At 41.9% G+C, this 24,575-nt stretch overlaps 1 protein-coding gene across 3 annotated transcripts in view; it reads left to right on the plus strand.

Moving 5' to 3' along the window:
* Positions 1 to 24,575, plus strand: part of LOC140190482 (uncharacterized) — a 66,965-nt gene that overhangs the window by 29,038 nt on the left and 13,352 nt on the right. For all 3 annotated transcript variants that reach the window (XM_072247101.1, XM_072247099.1, XM_072247100.1), the window contains one exon: positions 9,244 to 9,418. In XM_072247101.1, the coding sequence (XP_072103202.1) occupies positions 9,244 to 9,418 (175 nt within the window). The remainder of the gene's footprint in view (positions 1 to 9,243; positions 9,419 to 24,575) is intronic.

Genomic DNA, 24,575 nt, shown 5'->3' on the forward strand with positions numbered 1-24,575 from the left:
CCCCAGCCGACTCACAGGTGAAGTGTTGCCTCACCTGGAAGGACTGTTTGGGGCCCTGAAGGGTGGTAAGGGAGGAAGTGTAAGGGCATGTGTAGCACTTGTTCCGCTTACACGGATAAGTGCCAGGAGGGAGATCAGTGGGGAGGGATGGGGGGGGGATGAATGGACAAGGGAGTTGCGTAGGGAGCGATCCCTGCGGAATGCAGAGAGAGGGGGGGAGGGAAAGATGTGCTTAGTGGTGGGATCCTGTTGGAGGTGGCGGAAGTTACGGAGAATAATATGTTGGACCCGGAGGCTGGTGGGGTGGTAGGTGAGGACCGGGGGAACCCTATTCCTAGTGGGGTGGTGGGAGGATGGAGTGAGAGCAGATGTACGGGAAATGGGGGAGATGCGTTTAAGAGCAGAGTTGATAGTGGAGGAAGGGAAGCCCCTTTCTTTAAAAAAGGAAGACATCTCCCTCGTCCTAGAATGAAAAGCCTCATCCTCAGAGCAGATGCTCCCCCACCCTCTGCAAAATCAAAGCAACTGGACTTGCGTTTTAACTCCACTTCCCATTCCCATATGTCCATCCATAGCCTCCTCCACTGTCGTGATGAGGCCACACTTAGGTTGGAGGAACAACACCTTATATTCCGTCTGGGTAGCCTCCAACCTGATGGCATGAACATCGACTTCTCTAACTTCCGCTAAGGCCCCACCTCCCCCTCGTACCTCATCTGTTACTTATTTTTATACACACATTCTTTCTCTCACTCTCCTTTTTCTCCCTCTGTCCCTCTGAATATACCCCTTGCCCATCCTCCGGGTTCCCCCCCCCTTGTCTTTCTTCCTGGACCTCCTGTCCCATGATCCTCTCGTATCCCTTTTGCCTATCACCTGTCCAGCTCTTGGCCCTATCCCTCCCCCTCCTGTCTTCTCCTATCATTTTGGATCTCCCCCTCCCCCTCCAACTTTCAAATCCCTTACTCACTCTTCCTTCAGTTAGTCCTGACGAAGGGTCTCGGCCTGAAACGTCGACTGCACCTCTTCCTAGAGATGCTGCCTGGCCTGCTGCGTTCACCAGCAACTTTTATGTGTGTTGCTTGAATTTCCAGCATCTGCAGAAATCCTGTTGTTTGAGTAATTGAAACACATCGCTTGGATTACCATACCTTTACGATGTAGATCATGGTCATGTTCATATCAATGGGGACATGAGATATACCAGCCATTTCTAGTATAAAGCTGAGGAGGTAGCTGCAAGGTAAATCTGGTGCCACAGCCCAGTGTGATTAAGAACAGCCCTTGGATTTTGTAGTGGGTCCAGGGTACAATGGAAGGACAGACTGAAAGGATCCTGAAAAACTGTACAGCCCAGGTAACTGAAGTGCTGACGGATATATTCAACATCCTTCTGGAACAATCCATCGTCCCCTTGGTTTACAAGGTGGTAACCATCATTCCAGTGCCAAAGAAAGCGACACTCACCTGCCTAAATGACTATCGTCCTGTGACATGAACATCAGCCATTGATGGTTTGAGTGGCTGGTCATGAAGCACATTCTCCTGGCTACACTGGACCCTTTCCTGTTCACTTATCACTTCAATCAATCCACTGATGTTGCAATACTCTCTGCCCTCCACTCTATCCTGTCCGACCTGGAACATAGGGTCTCATATGCCAGACTGCTGTTTATAGACTTCAGTTCAGCATTCAACATCATCATACCCCAGAAACTGGCGGGGAAACTGTCCTCACTGCTTATCAACACCTCCCTCTGCAATTGGATACTGGACTTCTTAAAAGTAAGGCCACAGTCAGTCCTTCTGGGCAGCAACGTCTCTAGTCTCGTTATGCTAAGTACTGGTGCTCTCCAAAGCTATGTGCTCAGCCCACTGCTGTTCACACTGATGACGCACGACTGTGTCCCAGGATCCAGCTCAAAGTGTGCCATCATGTTTGCCTTATCAAGAACGATGATGAGACGGAGTATAGAGAGGAAGTGGAGCGGCTGGTGGATTAGTGTGAGAAGAACAACCTAAGCCCATACATGGAGAAAACAAGGGAAATCATTGTGGACTTCAGGAAGGTGCAGATAAACATGCCCCTCTGCGAATACATGGCTCCTCCCTGGAGAGAGTTAAATGCTACAGTTTCTGGGATTTCACATCATGGATGACCTCACCTGTTCCCTTAATATCACCTCCCTGAACAAGAACAGCACAGCAGCACCTCAGCTTCTGAAGAAGATTGAGGCAAACAAGGCTCCGCCCTCCCATCTTAACTGCATTTTACAGGAGCATCATTGAGAGCATCCTGATAAGTTGCACCTTCACCTGGTATGGGAGCAGTTGAGCGTCAGACCAGAAGTCCTTACAAAGGACGATGAGAACAGCTGAGAGGATCATTGGAGTCTCTCTACCACCCATCGAGGTCATTTATCAGGAGCACAGCATATGCAGGGCCTTCAGTATTATTAAAGGTCCCAGCCATCCATCCAGCATCCTGTTTGACTTTCTACCATCAGGCAGGAGACTACGATGCATAAAAATAAGAACAGTCAGGATGAGAAACAGTTTCTTCCCTCAGGCCATCAGGCTTCCGAATACCCTGCCATATCGCATTCAAAATGTCACTGATTAATCTGTTCCGTACCTTACAATATTTAATATTAATGCACTTTAGCTTGTTATTTATGTGTGATTTAGCTGAAGATTTTATCCTTACCTTCATAAGTGTGTTATGTGTTCTACTGTGCTTTACAGCATCATTTCTATATACATTATATGGTTATATACGTTATATACAAGTATATAGTTAAATGACAATAAACTTGACTTGAGATGCAGGGGCAACCGATCTCCAGTATGTTCTGAACTTCAGTGTTACCAGGCACAGGTGGGTGAACCTGGACTGTGCTGAGGGGCTATGGTTAACCAGCGGCTTTGATGCAGCAGCCTCCTATCAGCACAGTCAGGCTCCAGACCTGGGTGTACGGTGCGAGCTCAGACTTCCATCAGCAGGGTTCAGTTCATTGTCATGCAAGTTGAGACTGCTACTGTTACAGCTCACCCTGAGCCACTGAAGCCATCATGCAGAGGGCTTGCAGGGTGTTGCATTGTGCCACACTGATTTTTCACAAATTAGTAGGATTAACGAGATGCCGCTCTCGTAGTGGCTCCAAGGAGCATAAAGATCTTGCTTCTTTCAACACTTGTCCCCTCACCACTCTCACACCACCTGTGGCCTTGTCGTTGTCCACCAGGCAGCGGAAGACAATGCAGTCTAAAGCCTGTCTGTTTGTTGCTGCTGAAACAGAAAGCTGAAGATTTTAAAGATAAAAATGTTAACAAAGATAAAGATTAGCTTTACTTGTCAAACATACATTGAAACATACAGGGGAGTGGGTTGTTTGATTCATCGACCAATACAGACTACAAGTGTTGCCTCACTTATAGCAGTAACATAGCACGCTCACAACTCAGTAACCCTAACCTTAACTATACATACCATAACACAGGGAGAACATAGAAACTCCTTACAAATAGTGGCAGGTATCAAACCCTGATCAAAGGACAGTGGCATTGTGAAGCGCTGTGCGATCCACTATATAACTTAAGATCATGCTCCGAAACATTGTACAAGCTCAGTTACAACCAAAACTGCTGCAGCAACCAGGACATGTAAAGGTAGAGGAAGCTTAAATGATGTGAATCATAAATTTGTTTACTTTGTATTGATTTTTATTTAGTCACAGTCATAGTCATAGTCATACTTTATTGATCCCGGGGGAAATTGATTTTCGTTACAGTTGCACCATAAATAATAAATAGTAATAGAACCATAAATACTTAAATAGTAATATGTAAATTATGCCAGTAAATTATGAAATAAGTCCAGGACCAGCCTATTGGCTCAGGGTGTCTGACCCTCCAAGGGAGGAGTTGTAAAGTTTGATGGCCACAGGCAGGAATGACTTCCTATGACACTCTGTGCTGCATCTCGGTGGAATGAGTCTTTGGCTGAATGTACTCCTGTGCCCACCCATACATTATGTAGTGGATGGGAGGCATTGACCAAGATGGCATGCAACTTAGACAGCATCCTCTTTTCAGACACCACCGTCAGAGATTCCAGTTCCATCCCCACAACATCACTGGCCTTACGAATGAGTTTGTTGATTCTGTTGGTGTCTGCTACCCTCAGCCTGCTGCCCCAGCACACAACAGCAAACATGATCGCCCTGGCCACCACAGACTCGTAGAACATCCTCAGCATCATCCGGCAGATGTTAAAGGACTTCAGTCTCCTCAGGAAATAGAGACGGCTCTGACCCTTCTTGTAGACAGCCTCAAGGTTCTATTTTTGAATTGTGAGTGAAAATATACTATAATGGTCAGTAACAAGGGGGAGATAACCTGGAAGCTTGGCGAATAGGGAAGTGTGACTGCATTCAAACAATGCGTTATTCTGGCCAGAAAGAGGGATTCTAGCTTGCCTTCTCCCACCTCTTCCTGTTGCTCTTTGGTCATTGACTGTGTGACTGATGGTAATGCTGCATCCTTCACACTGTTAAGGCTGTGCGTCATGTAACACCCCATCATCAGGAAGAAACAGTGTCCATACAGTGCTAAACAGGTCTTATTATTTTATTTGTCGGTAGGTTTAAATGCATTTAGGATTTTTAATGCTTTGAATTTTTAGGACTTTAATTGTAATTTTAAAATACTTTAACTATTGATAGAGGTGTTTAAAATTATGAGGGGGATTGATAGAGTTGATGTGGATAGGGTTTTCCATTGAGAATGGGGGAGTTTCAAACAAGACGACATGAGTTGATAGTTAAAGGGCAAAAGTTTAGGGGTAACATGAGAGGGAACTTCTTTACTCAGAGAGTGGCTGTGTGGAATGAGCTTCCAGCAGAAGTGGTTGAGGCAGGTTTGATGTTGTCGTTTAAAGTAAATTTGGATAGATATATGGACAGGAAAGGAATGGAGGGTTATGGGCTGAGTGCAGGTTGGTGGGACTAGGTGAGAGTAAGAGCTTGGCATGGACTAGAAGGGCCGAGATGGCCTGTTTCCATGCTGTAATTGTTATATGGTTATATGGTTATATTAGCTTCAAAGTTTTTTTAATGCCTATGAACGTTAAAGGAAGCCGGTGCTCATTGTGTTAGCCAACAACTACAAACATCCTCCATTGCTTCCCAAATAGCCGGTGTGCAGGGCTAGATTTCAGCCCAGCCACCAGCATTTCGGTCTGATTTACCCCTGCAAAGAGATCCTGAAGCCCGGTGCAAGAGCTGGGCTGAAGTCAGCAGCATCATCGTCTGTCATGCCAGCTTGTGTGTGCCATCTGCCCTTGTACAGAACCTGTGGAGTCTTTATGGAGCGCATCAGGGTAGTGTAACTCTTTACTGACCTCTTCGTACCAAGGCTGGCAAACCTGCCCAGTGACCTTAGTGCAAGGATAATAATTCACTTGAAATCACCAGGAGGAGATGGCATCCATACATTGCTAATCAGATCTTATCATTTTATTTGTCGGTAGGTTTAAGTGCATTTAGGATACTTAATGCTTTGGCTTTTTAGCATTTTAATTGTAATTTTAAAATACTTTAACTATTAGCTTTATAACTTTTTTTCAATGCCTATGTATGTCAAAGGAAGCCATTGAGATTGTGTAATCTGCATCAAAGACATTCTATCAGAGCAGGTTTTCACTTATCTTGCACTGCGCTGGGCCACACTGATATGTGAGGGCCATAAGACCATAAGATGCAGGAGCAGAAGTAGGCCATTTGGCCCATTGAGTCTGCTCCACCATTTCATCATAGCTGATCCATTTCCATCTCAGTCCCAATCTCCTGCCTTCTCCCTGTATCCCTTCATGCCCTGACTAACCAAGAATCTATCAACCTCTGCCTTAAATATACCTAAAGACTGGCTTGGTTCTTTCTGAAGTCTTTTAATTTGCCATGAATTGTTGTTCCCAGATCCAAGCCATTTCCTCAAAACACAACGTGACTGGGAACATTACTGGAACACGTGCACCAAGTGCGCTCAGTGGACAATCCTTCTACATGAGTCGTATTGAGAAAATAATATGAACAATTTACAGTTCAGTCATGGCCTCCTCACTAAAATCTTCCATATAGTTCATTCACACCTTTATCTTCAGTGCAAGGTTAGTTTTGCCAGAGGCTATTAAGATATGTTTTATCAAAATATATTTTTCAGTAATAATAAATAATAAACAATAATTAATGGTAAGTAATAAATACAGTAAATATGACTGGACATACCATTCCCTACAATGGTTGTCCTATCAATTCAGTATATTCTCTTGCAATGCGTCATTGCCATATTTCCTCCGTAAAGCACGCATGAAGAAATTGAGAGTAGGTTGCACAGGATTCAGACTCCTGGTGTCCAGTGCCATACTCTGGACTGTGATCCTCTCTCACAGAGGCTTGGCAAAGACTGACTATAAAGATTACTGTGACATGAACTAAGCAGGTTCCTTCCAAGTTGGAGCCTGGAGATAGATTCAACACCTCACAGTCTGCTATGAAGATGGTCACAAACACTCTCTTTTCAAAAAGCAGCATCTCCGTGCCTTCCTTACCAGAGGACAGCAGGCAAAGTGACTACTTGACTTTACAGAGGTCACAGGCTATTCGATTGTGCAGAAAGGCTGTAGGTCCAAGAATGCAAGATGCTTGAAACCGTCCAGGATAAATTGGTCTGCTCGTTTGGCAGCCAGTCCTCGACCTAAACACTCACCATGGAAGAACCATGACAACAGTGTGAAGCAGCCACCAAAACAACTCTCTCCTCATCAACAGTTTGGGTAAAATTTCACCATGTGGAAAACAGAAGTTTAGGAAAACATTTCACCACCATCTTCTTTAGAATAATCCGAGGTGGCTAATAAATTCTGACCCTTCCGGAGATAACCACTTCCTAGAGGAAAAAAAATAAAGAATACCTCTGAGAGGACATGTTGCTTTGAGGGATCTGTATGTTATTATACATGCTGTGTACTGGAGCTGAGCGGTAATCCAGTGTCCCAATGTTTGTTAGTTTGTGACCATGCAGCACCAATCAAGCCAGTGTCTGGTATTCCTACAGCAGTTATGACACCTTCAATCTGAGTGGCCCACTGTACCATCTGCACCTGGCCCAGCAGGAGACCATGTGCAGCATGAGTTTTCAGTGAAGAACTCTTCCATCAAAATCATCATTTCTTTCCTGTTCAACTATTTATCTCCTTCCTTTTTGAAAGTTATAATTATATCTTCTCCTGATACACTTTCAGGCAGTACATTCCAGATCAGGCCAACTTACTAAATACTTTTTCTCCCCTTATGTTGTTTCCAACTAACTTCGTTCTATGCTCCTTGAACTTTCCGTTATTAGAAACAGTGCCTCAGAAATTCTTTTGAGACTCACACGTTTTGTCGAACTTCTTCAGGTACCGATAACTCACTTCTGGAATTTCACTCCGCATCCTCTGTGCACATGACGTCCATGAACAGAGTGGCTAAGATTAATAATGCATATAAACACAGCATTGATCATGAATAGTTGAAGCAAGTGTTAACCAGCAGAACTAGAAGTTCATTGACCGGGTAAAATAGCTCAACCCTACCTGGACTGCTGTTGGAACTCCCAAAACACATCACTTCTCAAATCAATACACACAAAATGCTGGCGGGACACAGCAGGCTGGGGAGCGTCTGTGGAAATGAACAAACAGTTGGCATTTTGGGCTGAGACCCTTCTTCAGGACTGGAAAGGAAGGGGGAAGAAGCCAGAATAAAAAGGTGCAAGGGAGGGGAAGGAGGATAGATAGAATGTGATAGATGAAGCCAGATGGGTGGGGAAGGACAAGGGCTGGAGAAGAAGGAATCTGATAGGGGAGGAGAGTGGACCATAGGAGAGACGAATGGAGGAGGGTATACAGGGGGAAGCGATAAGCAGGTGAGAAGATGTAAAAGGCCAGACTAGAAATTGAGGAAGAGGGGTGGAGAAGGGAAAAAAAAATTGTATATCAGAATGAGAAATCAACATTCATGTCATCAGGTTGGAGGCTGCTCAGATGGAATATAAAGGTGTTGCTCCTTCACCCTGAGGGTGGCCTCATCTTGGCACTTCTCATTTCTCTGGTTTAAACTCCATCTGCTATCTTGCAACCCATTTCACACACACTTCCATATCTCCCTGCAGCCTAACTCTGCCTTACTTACACACAACCTCTAACTCTGCTCATCTTCACATGTTCTGTGATCCTACTGATCGTGCCGTCCACATCCACATCTGAACCATTGGCGTATATTACAGACAGCAAGGGTCCCAGTACTGATCCTTGTGGGACATCATCAGTGGCAGGTGTCCAATCACAAAAGCAACCCCCTACCATCACCCTTTGTCTCCTATTGCCAAGCCAATTTTGGATCCAGTTTGTCAACGAGACCCGATGTAGATTGGGAGACTGCTTCACTGAGCACCTATGTTCTGTCTGCCAGAAGAAGTGCGATCTCCCAGTTTAATTCCATTTCCCATTTCCATTCCTCTACTGTCGCGATGAGGCCCCACTCAGGGTGGAGGAACAACACCTTATATTCCATCTGGGTAGCCTCCAACCTGATGGCATGAACATTGATTTCTCAAATTTACAGTAATGCTGCTTCACCATTCTCCATCTGCTTTTCTCTCTCTCACTTTATCTCTTTGCCTGCCCATTGCCTCCCTCTGGTGCTCCTCCCTCCTTTCCTTTCTTCCATGGCCTTCTGTCCTCCACTATCATACTCACCTTTCTCCAGCCCTGTATCTCTTTCACCAAACAACTTCCCAGCTCTTTACTTCATTCCTCCCCCTTCTAGTTTCACTTATCACCTTGTGTTTCTCTCTCCCATTCCCCCCACCTTTTAACTCTACTCCTCATCTTTTTTTTACTCTAGTCCTGCCGAAGGGTTTTGTCCTGAAATGTCGGCTGTACTTTTTTCCATAGATGCTGCCTGAGCTCCTCCAGCATTTTGTGTGTTTTGCTGTCAATTTTTATGACAAGTTTATATAAACAGATAACATTGCAAAAGTGGAACAGGACTTTATGCTGGAAATCTTGTGGAAAATAGAACACATGTGCCCTAAGATTTTTATGTTATTGTGGAATATTTATTAAAGTCTTTTGTTTTTTCATTGAGTATTTTTAGAGTTTGCTTTTGTAAAATCCTGCTTTCCTTGTATTTGTATTGACAGATTTCCTACCACAATCTAATAAAAGTAGCCAAACAGAGCTGATACCATTTACAGGCGGACTCCCTGACAAGCACTATATCACTGAGATGCCCCTTTGCAGCCTTCCATGTGAGTCCACCTGTCTCACTTCTGTGACAAGCTACCACTCCTACAGACATGGATCTCTGCTGTACAGGTAAGTTTGTCAAAGGAATGGAAACACAGGAAATGCTGGATGAATGTTCATTGAGTCTGCCTATTGTCACTGTCGTGAGTATGCCCACCCTGAAGAAGCTTAAATCTTCTCTTCGATGAGAGTTCAGTGAGCCCCGCTCTCTGTGATCCCTGCTGCCCTTCGACTCTTCGAACATGAGCTCACCCAGGCTTTTTCCACCTATCAGCTCCCAGCTTCTTACTTCATCCCCTCCCCCACCCACCTGGCAACACCTATCACCTTCTACCCTGTCCTCCTTCCCCTCCCACTACCATTTTATTCTGGCATCTTCCCACTTCTTTTCCAGCCCTGATGAAGGGACTCAGGCCGAAACACTAACTCTATATCCATTTCTGTAGATGCTGCCTGACCTGCTGAGTTCCTCCAGCATTTTGTCAATGTTGCTCTGGAGTTCCAGCATCTACAGAATCTCTTGAGTTTCAAAAGCAAACCTTTCTTTCTTTGGAAATCCAATTAAAATATTTCTGCCATTAAATGACAGGATAATGCACAAAGATTTTTGTTAAGGAAGCAGTGAATTTAGGTGGCATAGCCACTTGTACCTGCTCCGCCATTCAGTTAGATAATGGTTCGTCTTCATCTTTGTCCAATGTCCCGTTTCTAATATTTCTTGACTCCCTTTCTCTTCAAAAATCCAATAAGAGCATTAAAACTGTGAAATGCTTCGCAGAGTAGAACAACATACATCTCAGAGTAACGCTCACTTACTGAATAAAGTCAGGAAATTGATCTTTGCATGCTTCACTTGTGCAATTATTGTCACTCTGTTAGGACTCTACTTGAAGAGCAGATAGCAAGTCCAGCAATAAGAAATAGGTACAGTAGTTGACTTGAGCTTAGTACTAGATCTGCATAAATTAAATCCAGAAGTATTATTAACTCAACGTAATGCATTAAAAATTCTGCAGCAACTCCGTAGGTCAGGCAGCACCAATGCAGAGGAATAAACAGTCGCTATTTCAGGCCAAGACCCTCCCTCTTGAAAGATTTCAGAAACAGAATCAGGTTTAATATCACCGGCATGTGTTGTGAACTTTGTTAACTCTGTGGGAATACATGATAAATACAGAAATAAGCTGAATTACAGTAATTACAGAATTACAGTAATAATAATTAGTTAAATTAAGGAAAGTGGTGCATAAACAGAAATTTAAAAAAAATAGAGAGGTAGTGTTCATGGGTTCAATGTCTATATTGAAATTGGATGGCAGAGAGGAAGAAGCTGTTCCTGAATTGCTGAGTATGTGCCTTCAGGCTTCCGTACCTCCTTCCTGATGGTGACAATGAGAAGAGGGCAAGTCCTGGGTGGTGGGGGGCACTCGATGATGGAGGCACCACTCCTTGAGGATGTCTTGGATACAATGGAGGCTTGTACCCAAGATGGAAATAACTAACTCTACAACTCTCTGAAGCTTACTTCCATGCTGTATGGTGGTTTCTCCCACTGCATACCAGATGGTGATTCAGCCAGTCAGAATGCTCTTCATAGTGCATCTGTAGAAGTTTTCAAGTGTTTTCAGTGACAAACCAAATCTCCTCAAATTCCTGAATAAATATAGCCACTCACTGCCCTGCCCTCTTTGTAGCTGCATCGATATGCTGGGACCAGGTTAGATCCTCAGAGATATTGACACCCAGGAATATCAACCTGAAACTTACTTACTTACTTACTTACTGCCCATTATACCTCTGGCCTTCGGGACAGCAATGAAGGTCCTCCATCTCTGGAGATGTTCTGGGCTTCCTTCATCAGGTCAGTAGCTTCCACTTCTGTCAGTCATGCAAGTCCCAGGTGGAGATTCAGGAATACCGTTGCACTCAGATGTAGAAGGATTCTTCATTGCTGTTTTCGTAACAGTTTTGTTTTACCAGTCAGGGTAGTTAGCCCTAAGCTGAACCACCGAATCTGCAGAACTGGTGGACCGTCTGTCCTCTACTTTTTTGACCTGTTTGACATGGGTGACCCTACTAAGAGCCAATTCATAAAGCCCTGACTCCATCCAACATAGCTCTCTGGGTCATTGAGGAACACAAGCCTCCGAACCTCATGACAAGCTGTGGCCCTCCTGGAGGCTGGCCCGAAATGTCGACTGTTTATTCCTTTCCATAGATGCTGCCTGATCTGCTGAGTTCCTCCAGCATTTTTGTTATTTATATATTGAGATACAGCGTGGAATAGGCCCTTCCGGTCCTACGAGTCACACTGCCCAGCGATCCCCCATTTAATCTTTACCAGATCATGGGACAGTTTACAATGAACAATTAACCTACCAACTGGTATGTCTCTTGGACCATGGGAGGAAACTGGAGCACCCGGAGGAAATCCATGCGGCAGCAACAGTGGGAACTCTTTTGTATGTGTTGCTCTGGATTTCCAGCATCCGCAGAATCACTTGCAATTATTATTAGCTCAGTATTGTGTTTACTGAGGCAGAGGTGATAAATCTGGTATGATCAGATCCCTTCTGTGGTGTGATAATTTTGATGTATGTCAGAACTAAGAAGCAAAAACCAATCTCTTTCTCTCCTGATGCTACGTCCACACGAAACCGGATGATTTTGAAAATGCCGGTTCTGGATAAAAACAATAGGCCTACACACCAGGCGTTTTTGAAAATACCTCCGTCCACATTAAAACGGGTATTTGGGCGAATCTCCTCCTACTGGGCATGCACAGGACACATTTACAGAAAACAATTGAAGAGGAAACGGTATACTATTTCCGTTTCAGTGGCGGCATTGTGCTGTTTCCATTGGTCAAAAACTGGAGTACCTACAACAACAGCGAAAGAAAGTTTTCAACAATGTCTTCGAGGAATACAAAGAAAACCTCCACTGGAAAAAGCAGACCGGACTTCCTGGTTTGGACAGACGATGAAGGCGAGCTGCTTCTGCGAGTTACAAATGACTACAAACTCAGCAAAGCAGTGGAGAACGTAGACTGGGGGTCGTGCCAAACCAAATACAACAACATCCTCGACCGCTATAAAGAATGCTATATGCGTTCAAAAAAACAATGAAATGTCGTGCTGCCGCAACCATATGTTCCGGCACGTCATGACAGTGTTTTTAAAAAGCTCCGGTTACTCTGTACACACTGCAATGCCCAACCAGCGTTTTCAGATTTACACACTCTGGAGAAAGTTTTAGAAAAGCTCTGACTCTCTTGGCGGTGCCAGATGGAGTAGGTCATTTTTGGCTGGGCTCTGGACCTTTTTCAATTTTTCTATCATCCTTCTATTATATATATTAAAGTGTCTTTAATACCCTTATATATTTGAATTTTGAACTTTAATCGACGTAAATGTCTAGACTAAGAAAACATTAGCCGAAGGAAAAGAAACTGAAAATGGAAATGGGAAGAAGGAAGGTCAAACAACCTAAACAGCCTCAACTTACTTTGCAAGCTCTCTCGAATTTTTTGGATGAAAAACTCGACAAGAAATTCGTTACATTGGAAGCAATGTTGAAAGAGAATCAAAGTAAATTGATAGCACTTGGAAAAGAGAGCGAAAAAGAGCAACAACAAATTTCAGAGCTTAGTGAAGCAGGGAAACAGAGAGATTCCAGAATGAACTCTTTGGAAAAGAAATTAAATTTGACTACTCGTACATTAGAGCAGTATAAAGTCAAGATTATTGATTTGGAAAGTCGTAATCGCAGACAGAATGTGCGAATAATAGGACTCAGTGAAGACGTTGAGAGTGGGGACCTTACTAAATTTTTCTCTCAATTTTTAATTGAAGTCTTTGGATCAGAGGCCCGCTCTTCCTTTCCAGTACTTGATCGCACCCAACGATTATTAAAACAAAAACCCTCGAAAGAATTGCATTCGCATCCTGTAATTCTCCGGTTTCACCACATGAGTACTAAGGAGTACTTAACTTGAATTGCTCGTCGGAAAGGAATTATTGTTCATCAAAATCTTAAGTTTCGTTTGGTTGAAGATTATTGCCCTGAGGTATTCCAAGAAAGATTGCGTTTTAGATTGGTGATGTTGGAATTATATCAAAGGAACTTTCGCCCGGCGTTGTTATACTCCACTCGCTTAAGAGTTGTTTTACCCGATGATTCATTTAAATGGTTTAAAACCGTGGACGGCGCACAATAATTTTTTGAAGAACATTCCTTGAACTTGGATGTTTAATGAATTTTCTGTTCTTTTGAGTTTGTATACACCTGGTTTATTAGTTAATAATCAGCATATAGATTTGGACATTTTATGTTCGTAGAGCCTTGGCCTTGGGCTGAGTCTTCTGGTACTTTGTTTTTGCTCATGTCTGCTCTATATTAATATCCCTTTTCTTTTCCCTGATTATTTTAATTTTCTTTTATTTTTAAATGTCTGTTTTAGAAAATCATTAAGACTTTGACTTGGTGAACATTTGATTTTTCTTGAAATATTATTAAGATTGTACTCTGTTTTATTTCTTAAGACCAGGTCTTTTAAAATGGTCTGTAAAGGATCGATTTTTTTTTCACCTAACTGTTTTTGGCATTCCATTTGTAATGTTTAGACTATGGGTGGTTTTTATTTTATCTTTTATAATCAGTGATTTGCCGTCAGAGAGATGGGGATTGGATGGTTCTTAGTTAGTTTACTGGCTGCCTATTGGCCAGGGTTCAGGGCTTTCTGGGAGGGGGAGGGGATTAGTTTTACTTTAGTTTTTCTCACTTGGGCTGATTTGAAACTACAAAAATGTTAGTATTGTCATAACTTCCAGTTCCTCTTTAAACTTCTGTTCCTCTTCCAAATTTGTGAGTTTCCTGTGCAATTTGGTTAACCCTTTACTTACCATATGGTTTATTTAAGGAAAATGGATAATAATATTAACTTTGTTTCATGAAACACAAATGGTTTGAATAATCCAATTAAACGGAAGAAGATTTTTAAAGTTTTTCAGAGATTGAATGCTCAGATTATTTTTGCGCAGGAGACTCATGTGAGGAAGGAGGATAATCAGCGTTTTTTTTGGTTTTGGAAGAAATAACAGTTTCATTCAAACTCATCGAGCAAAGTGAAAGGTGTTTCTATTTTTATAGACTCTTTGATCTCATTTATTCGTTATGATATAATCTCAGACCAATATAGTAGATTTCTAATAATTACTGGTTTACTTTATAACCAAAAAGTAGTTTTGGTTAATGTTTATGCACCAAATATTATCCTGAATTCTTTAAACATTTATTTGTATCTCTTTCTAATTTAAATGAATATATGTTAATAATGGGAGGTGTTTTAATTGTTGTTTGATTCCTATGATGGATAGGTCTGTGCCCAATCAGGCACTTCCAAACAAATCTGCTATTTTTATTAATTCCTTTTTAGTTGACTCAGGAATTTTAGATGTTTGGAGGTTTTTATATCCTAATGATAAAGAGTTCTCTTTCTTTTCTCATGTATATCATAATTACTCCAGAATCGATTACTTATTCGTTGATTTTCGATTAGTTTCATTTGTCACTACCTGTGTGTATGATACAATCACCATTTCTGACCATGCACCTTTGAAATTATCAATTAAATTTAGGGATGCAACTTTTAGTACTAGACAATGGCGGTTCAATTCCATTTTGCTTCAAGATTTAAATTTTGATAATTTTATTAAAGAACAGATTGCATTTTTCTTTTCACCTAACTCAATGGAAGAAATTTCCAGTGGAATATTATGGGATACCTTTAAAGCATATATTCGTAGGCAAATTATTTCATACTCTGCTGGAGTGAAAAAATGTATTAATAGTGAAATACATACATTGGCTGTTTCGATTAAAGAAATTGATAAAAAATATTCCATTGCTTCTAATTTGGACCTTTATAAAGAGAGAGTTGAACTTCAGATGCAACACAATTTGTTATTAACAGCTCCGATTGAAAATCAATTACTTAAAACTAAGAGTCAATTTTACATACATGGTGATAAATTGGGCAAATTATTGGCTTATCAATTGAAATCTGCTTTGTCGAAACATCAGATTAATAAAGTTTGTAGGCAGGATGGTAAATTAACGATTGACCATGATGAAATTAATAAATCTTTTCAAGAATTTTATACCAATTTGTATCAATCAGATTTTCCTGATGATCCTACCATAATGCATGAATTTTTAAGGAAACTAAATATTCTGAAATTACCAGCTGATGAACGTTTTACATTAGGTGCACCCATTACCGAAGAGGAAATAAGGAAAGCAATTTTTTCGATGAATTCTGGTAAAGCACCTGGCCCGGATGGGTATACAGTTGAATTTTATAAATCTTTTTCAGATGTACTTTCTCCCTGGTTATATATAATTTTTAAAGATGCCTTATCTGTAGGTAAATTACCACAATCCTTTTATGAAGCATCCATCGCATTAATTCCTAAAAAAGATAAAGATCCCACTGAATGTGCATTATATAGAGCTATATCTTTGTTGAATGTGGATTCTAAAATTTTTTTCCAAAATATTAGCAATTAGAATAGAGAAGGTACTACCACAAATTATCTCCAAAGATCAGACAGGATTTATAAAAAATCGTTACTTTTCGTGCTTTTGTTAAAAATAGTGTTTTTCCTATTAAATATGCAAATTCCAATTTATGGACAATCACCATTTAGATTAGTTCTGATTATTTTACTTATTCGGGTGTTAAAATTACTAAGAAGCACAAGGATCTATTTAAAGTTAATTTTTTACCCTTAATTTATCATGTTAAACAACTGTTTACCAAATGGTCCCCTTTGTCCTTATCTTTGATTGGTCGAATTAATACTATTAAGATGATTATTTTACCTAAATTTTTGTATCTATTTCAAGCAGTATCAATTTTTATCCCTAAATCCTTTTTTGATATTATTGATTCTAAAATTTCTTCATATATGTGGCAGAATAGAAATCCCAGGTTAAGTAAGAAATATTTACAGAAATCAAAAGAGGAAGGTGGTTTGGCTTTGCCGAATCTTAGATTTTACTACTGGGCAATCAACATTCGGTCGTTAACATTTTGGACACAAGAATTGGATGAATCTTAATGTCCACGATGGATGAACCTCGAGCGAGAGTCTGTACAGGGTTTTTCGTTGACTTCTATTCTAAGAACTACGCTTCCCTTTGCACTTACTAAATTGAATAAACAAATGATAAATCCAATAATTAAGCACACAATACGAATATGGTTTCAATTTCGTAAATTCTTTGGATTGAACAAATTTATCCTGTCAAGTTCTATGATCTAATTTTTTCTTTCAACCATCTAGAATTGATTAAGCTTTTCTTTTATGGAAAACAAAGGGAATAACATGTTTTCGTGATTCCTTCATGGATGATTGTTTTATGTCTTTTGAACAGTTGTCTAATAAATATAATTTGCCTAGATCACACTTTTTCAGGTATTTACAGGTTAGAAACTTCTTGAACACTACTTTATCTACCTTTCTGATATCACATCAAATTGAAGTTACAAAAAAATTTTAGGTTTAAACCCCTATCAGAAGAGTTTAATAGCAATTATTTGTGATCTGATTATGAAAATACATCTAGGCACATCTGATAAAATTAAGTATGAGTGGGAAAGAGAACTTCAAATATCATTATCTACAGAGAAATGGGAAAAAAATTCTTCAATTAGTCAGTACTTCCTCAATGTGTGCCAGACACACCTTGATACAATTTAAGGTGGTTCACAGGGCTCATATGTCCAAGGATAAGTCAGCTTGTTTTTATTGTCACATAAAACATGTTTGTGATAGATGTAATTCTGAGGTAGCTTCCTTGACTTGTTCTGGTCTTGTCCTCTTCTAGAAAAATATTGGAAAGATATTTTTGATAATATTTCAGTAGTTATACGTATTGATTTACAACCTCATCCTATTACTGCAATTTTTGGACTACCAGTGATGGACTCTAGTCCTTTATCCTTGTCAGCTTGTCGTCTAATTGCATTTGTTACATTAATAGCCAGAAGCTCCATTTTATTTAAATGGAAAGATTCTAATCCCCCCACTACATTTCAATGGTTTTCCCAAATGATAGCGTGCCTAAACTTGGAAAAAATTAGGAGTGGTACTGTGGATCCTTCTATTAAATTTGAAGAAACTTGGAGGCCATTTATTCAATATTTTCATATGATGTAAGTTGACCCTTTCTGAATCCTTCATAGTAATTTTTTTGTTCATGTATAGAGGAGCAGAGTTAACGACAAATAATAATTTTAGCCGATGTAATATGACAGCCCAAGCTTTGTTTGTTTTTTTTTTAGTTTCGTTTTTCTTTAGGGGGTTTTCTTTTTTTCTCTTTATAAAATTTATTTTTCATGAACAGTTACTTGAGATTGGGAGGCTAAACTATATTTGTTACTTGGAATCTGTGCTTGTACATGTTAACTGTTATTATTGTAATCCCGATCTCTATGTATCATTACTATTATTGTTATGTTTAATTTTGAAACTTAATACAAAAGATTGAAAAAGAAAAAGAAAGAAAAACTCCGTTTTCGGGGGAGGAAAACGCCATTTCAGTGTGGACGGAGGGTCAAAACAAAGAGAGAAAGCTTTGGTTACGGATTTACCCGGTCTAGTGTGGACGTAGCCTGAGTTTCCCTGAGTTAACGTCATTCACATTCAGATGCCAAATGCCTATTAGCAAGTCACAGATTGATTCAGCAGTTTGGGAAGGATGGTTAGACTCCATAGCCCACATATGTTTTCTAAACATATTCATAATGGACCCAGTAACAGCACTGCATGTGCACAAAGTAGAATAGAATTTTAATAATATGGTTTTGATCAGCACTGCATTACGTGACTACAGTTGTAGGGCATGATATTTACTTAATGAGGTATGCATTGCTGTTGAAAGAAATGTTTTCTGTGCACTTTTCATTTAGTTTCTTGACAGGATTGACAAGAAAAATAGTGTACTTATTCAGAAAGCAGATTAACTAGTTTCATGGAATTCAGCTAAAGGAACTTCGCAAACATCTATAGAATAAAATTAATGTCAATGGATAATGGCGACCTTCTGCAGTTGTTATTGATCCCAAGGAAATTACAGTGTCACAATAGCACAGATACACAAATATTAGAAGAGAAGTATGAAAGAATTTTAAAAAGTTATCTTAAAAATAAGATGTACAAGATCTACAAGTCAAAGATTACAAGATTAACAAGTTCACACTGATAAGATGCTAGTGCAAAAATTACCATAATATTATACTGTAATGGGAGCACATTCATACTGTCCAGGTAAGAAGTGATGGTAGTACTGCACAGTATTGCACAGGGTGTCTGCGATAGCAGGGTGTGGTAAACAGAGCTTTGGTAAACCGAGGTTAATAATGGTCTAATAGGAGGGGGTCATCACTTCCCCAGCTATAGGTTAACTCATTGTAGAGCCAAATGGCCAAGGATAAGAATGATCTCATACAGTGCTCTTTGGAGCAGCATAGATGTCTTAGTCTACTCCTGAAAGTGCTCCTCTGTTCCCCCAAGGTGGCATGCCAGAGGGTGAGAAACATTGTCCAGAATTGCCAGGATTTTTCCGGAGAGTCCTTTGTTCCACCAGTATGTCCAGTATGACTCCAATGACAAGGCCAGCAATTCTAATCAGTTTATTGAGCCTGTTGGCATCACCCATGTTGATGCCAAGGCCCGGGCACACCACTACATAGAAGGTAGTATTGGCAACAACAGACTGCTAGGACATGTGAAGGAGAGGCCTACATACTTCAAAGGATCTTAGTCTCTTCAGGAATTTTGCACCAACTCTGGCTGTAAACTAGGGAAATGTATATTGTTGTTCTTTCATCATCACTGGCTGAAAATGCTGAAACTCCTTATATAACCAGAACTATCAAAATAATATAGGAAAGTAATGACTCTCTGTATGATAAGAAATTTTCATTTATGTATTTCATAAATTACAATTTTTCATAATGTATTTTTGAAATTTTCGTTATTTTTTTTCCAACGGCATTCTGAGAGGCGGGACTGCGCAGGTGTGTGACGTCGGGCAGTGCAGCGCGGCAGATTTAAAAGGAACAGAGCCTCATAGAGAGGGCAGCGGAGTTTGCGGGCTGCGGAGTGAGCCAGGAGCAGAGTGAAGACTTAAGGGCTTCGGCTCAACGGGCTTAGGCGGAAACAGGCGAGGCGTGGGAGGTTTGGCATTCATTTTCTGTTGTTATTTGAGGAGAGGGGCAGTATGAGTGTGAGGGCAGTTTGCTGTTCTCGGTGTCGGATGTGGGAGGCCCTGGAGTCTACAAGCCTCCCGGACGTCTACATCTGCGCCAAGTGCATCGAGATGCAGCTCCTAAGGGACCGCGTTATGGAACTGGAGCTGCAGCTCGATGACCTTCGTCTGGTCAGGGAGAGTGAGGAGGTGATAGAGAGGAGTTGCAGGCAGGTGGTCACGCCGGGGCCACGGGAGGCAGACAAGTGGGTCACGGTTAGGAGGGGGAAGGGGAAAGGTCAGGTAATAGGGAGTACCCCGGTGGCTGTGCCCCTTAACAACAGGTACTCCTGTTTGAGTACTGTTGGGGGGGACGGCTTACCCGGGGAAAGCGACAGTGGCCGTGCCTCCGGCACAGAGTCCGGCCCTGTAGCTCAGAAGGGTAGGGCAAGGAAGAGGAGGGCAGTTGTGATAGGGGACTCGATAGTAAGGGGGTCAGATAGGCGATTCTGTGGACGCAGTCCAGAGACCCGGATGGTAGTTTGCCTCCCTGGTGCCAGGGTCCGGGATATTTCTGATCGTGTCCAAGATATCCTGAAGTGGGAGGGTGAGGAGCCAGAGGTCGTGGTACATATAGGTACCAATGACATAGGTAGGAAAAAGGATGAGGTCCTGAAAGGAGAATATAGGGAGCTAGGAAGGGAGTTGAGAAAAAGGACCGCAAAGGTAGTAATCTCGGGATTACTGCCTGTGCCACGCGACAGTGAGAGTAGGAATGCGATGAGGTGGAGGATAAATGCGTGGCTGAGGGATTGGAGCAGGGGGCAGGGATTCAAGTTTTTGGATCATTGGGACCTCTTTTGGCGCAGGCGTGACCTGTACAAAAAGGACGGGTTGCACTTGAATCCTAGGGGGACCAATATCCTGGCAGGGAGATTAGCGGGGGCTACTGAGGTGACTTTAAACTAGAATGGTTGGGGGGTGGGAATCAAATTAAAGAGGCTAGGCGTGAGGAGGTTAGTTCACTACAGGGGGATGGGAACCAGTGCAGAAAGGCAGAGGGGTGTAAAGTGAGGGTAGAAACAAAAAGTACTATGGAGAAAAGTAAAAGTGGCAGGCCAACAAATCCAGGGCAAGCATTAAAAAGGGCCACTTTTCAGAATAATTGTATAAGGGCTAAGAGAGTTGTAAAAGCGCGCCTGAAGGCTTTGTGTACCAATGCAAGGAGCATTCGTAATAAGGTGGATGAATTGAAAGTGCAGATTGTTATTAATGATTATGATATAGTTGGGATCACAGAGACATGGCTCCAGGGTGACCAGGGATGGGAGCTCAACGTTCAGGAATATTCAATATTCAGGAGGGATAGACATGAAGGAAGGGGAGGTGGGGTGGCGTTGCTGGTCAAAGAAGAGATTAACACAATAGAAAGGAAGGACATAAGCCGGGAAGATGTGGAATCGATATGGGTAGAGCTGCGTAACACTAAGGGGCAGAAGACGCTGGTGGGAGTTGTGTACAGGCCACCTAACAGTAGTAGTGAGGTCAGAGATGGTATTAAACAGGAAATTAGAAATGTGTGCAATAAAGGAACAGCAGTTATAATGGGTGACTTCAATCTACATGTAGATTGGGTGAACCAAATCGGTAAAGGTGCTGAGGAAGAGGATTTCTTGGAATGTATGCGGGATGGTTTTTTGAACCAACATGTCGAGGAACCGACTAGAGAGCAGGCTATTCTGGACTGGGTTTTGAGCAATGAGGAAGGGTTAATTAGCAATCTTGTCGTGAGAGGCCCCTTGGGTAAGAGTGACCATAATATGGTGGAATTCTTCATTAAGATGGAGAGTGACATAGTTAATTCAGAAACAAAGGTTCTGAACTTAAAGAGGGGTAACTTTGAAGGTATGAGACGTGAATTAGCTAAGATAGACTGGCAAATGACACTTAAAGGATTGACTGTGGATATGCAATGGCAAGCATTTAAAGGTTGCATGGATGAACTGCAACAAATGTTCATCCCAGTTTGGCAAAAGAATAAATCAAGGAAGGTAGTGCACCCGTGGCTGACAAGAGAAATTAGGGATAGTATCAATTCCAAAGAAGAAGCATACAAATTAGCCAGAGAAAGTGGCTCACCTGAGGACTGGGAGAAATTCAGAGTTCAGCAGAGGAGGACAAAGGGCTTAATTAGGAAGGGGAAAAAAGATTATGAGAGAAAACTGGCAGGCAACATAAAAATGGACTGTAAAAGCTTTTATAGATATGTAAAAAGGAAAAGACTGGTAAAGACAAATGTAGGTCCCCTGCAGACAGAAACAGGTGAATTGATTATGGGGAGCAAGGACATGGCAGACCAATTGAATAATTACTTTGGTTCTGTCTTCACTAAGGAGGACATAAATAATCTTCCAGAAATAGTAGGGGACAGAGGGTCCAGTGAGATGGAGGAACTGAGCGAAATACATGTTAGTAGGGAAGTGGTGTTAGGTAAATTGAAGGGATTGAAGGCAGATAAATCCCCAGGGCCAGATGGTCTGCATCCCAGGGTGCTTAAGGAAGTAGCCCAAGAAATAGTGGATGCATTAGTGATAATTTTTCAAAACTCGTTAGATTCTGGACTAGTTCCTGAGGATTGGAGGGTGGCTAATGTAACTCCACTTTTTAAAAAAGGAGGGAGAGAGAAACCGGGGAATTATAGACCGGTTAGCCTAACGTTGGTGGTGGGGAAACTGCTGGAGTCAGTTATCAAGGATGTGATAACAGCACATTTGGAAAGCGGTGAAATGATCGGACAAAGTCAGCATGGATTTGTGAAAGGAAAATCATGTCTGACGAATCTCATAGAATTTTTTGAGGATGTAACTAGTAGAGTGGATAGGGGAGAACCAGTGGATGTGGTATATTTGGATTTTCAGAAGGCTTTTGACAAGGTCCCACACAGGAGATTAGTGTGCAAACTTAAAGCACACGGTATTGGGGGTAAGGTATTGGTGTGGGTGGAGAGTTGGTTAGCAGACAGGAAGCAAAGAGTGGGAATAAACGGGACCTTTTCAGAATGGCAGGCGGTGACTAGTGGGGTACCGCAAGGCTCAGTGCTGGGACCCCAGTTGTTTACAATATATATTAATGACTTGGATGAGGGAATTAAATGCAGCATCTCCAAGTTTGCGGATGACACGAAGCTGGGTGGCAGTGTTAACTGTGAGGAGGATGCTAAGAGGATGCAGGGTGACTTGGATAGGTTGGGTGAGTGGGCAAATTCATGGCAGATGCAATTTAATGTGGATAAATGTGAAGTTATCCACTTTGGTGGCAAAAATAGGAAAACAGATTATTATCTGAATGGTGGCCGATTAGGAAAAGGGGAGGTGCAACGAAACCTGGGTGTCATTATACACCAGTCATTGAAAGTGGGCATGCAGGTACAGCAGGCGGTGAAAAAGGCGAATGGTATGCTGGCATTTATAGCGAGAGGATTTGAGTACAGGAGCAGGGAGGTACTACTGCAGTTGTACAAGGCCTTAGTGAGACCACACCTGGAGTATTGTGTGCAGTTTTGGTCCCCTAATCTGAGGAAAGACATCCTTGCCATAGAGGGAGTACAGAGAAGGTTCACCAGATTGATTCCTGGGATGGCAGGACTTTCATATGAAGAAAGACTGGATGAACTGGGCTTGTACTCGTTGGAATTTAGAAGATTGAGGGGGGATCTGATTGAAACGTATAAGATCCTAAAGGGATTGGACAGGCTAGATGCAGGAAGATTATTCCCGATGTTGGGGAAGTCCAGAACGAGGGGTCACAGTTTGAGGATAGAGGGGAAGCCTTTTAGGACCGAGATTAGGAAAAACTTCTTCACACAGAGAGTGGTGAATCTGTGGAATTCTCTGCCACAGGAAACAGTTGAGGCCAGTTCATTGGCTATATTTAAGAGGGAGTTAGATATGGCCCTTGTGGCTACGGGGGTCAGGGGATATGGAGGGAAGGCTGGGGTGGAGTTCTGAGTTGGATGATCAGCCATGATCATAATAAATGGCGGTGCAAGCTCGAAGGGCCGAATGGCCTACTCCTGCACCTATTTTCTATGTTTCTATGTTTCTATAATTAGAGATGGGCAAAGGATGCTCCTTATTTACTTACTGTCTGTTCTGCTGCAGTCACTTAGGGCAGCAATGAAGGTTCTCCATCTCTGGCGATGTTTAGGGCTTTCTTCATCATGTTAGTAGCTTACTCTTCGTTTTCACTACTGTCAGTCATGCAAGTCCCGGGTGGACACTCAGGAATACTATCACACTCAGATGTAGAAGGATTCTTCATTGCTGTTTCCGTAACAATTTTGTTTTACAACTGAGTATTGTTAGCCCCGAGTTGAACCTCAGAACCTGCAGGACTGGTGGACTACTATTAGACTGGCCTCTGGCCTTTGACCTGTTTGGCATGGGTGACCTTACCAAGAGCCAATTCATCGAGCCCAGACTCCAGCCAACATAACTGTGCAGATCATTGAGGTACGCAAGCCCACAAACCCAGTGACAAGGTTGTGGCCCTCCTGGAGGTGAAGGCAAACAGGAACCTCTCTAATCTGTGTTCAGTGAACCCTCTGTTGAGTTGTGGATCTTATTATAATGTATGAATTGGGTGTTGTAATGATACTCCCCAAGATGTGTAGATGCAGGAATTTTAACCAGTCAAGTGCTAATATTTTTCCAACAGCTATAAATGGAGTCATGAGAAAGCCAATTCAGAAGACGCAGGCAGACAAAAGCTTAACTTACTGGGTCGATCATGATGATTAGACGCAATCCTATGATTTTAACCCTCTAAGAATGGGAAAGGCAGAAGGAATTAAAGAGATTCGCTAGCTGAAAAGTAGAGGAGAACGAGAGGGAGAGGATTTATGTTTGGTCTGGAGTGAAGTGAGTGGGAGGTGGTAAATGATAAATGACTCGAGGTGAGGGAGACCTGT

The sequence above is a fragment of the Mobula birostris genome, chromosome 30 (assembly GCF_030028105.1).
Source record: "Mobula birostris isolate sMobBir1 chromosome 30, sMobBir1.hap1, whole genome shotgun sequence".
NCBI lineage: Eukaryota > Metazoa > Chordata > Chondrichthyes > Myliobatiformes > Myliobatidae > Mobula > Mobula birostris.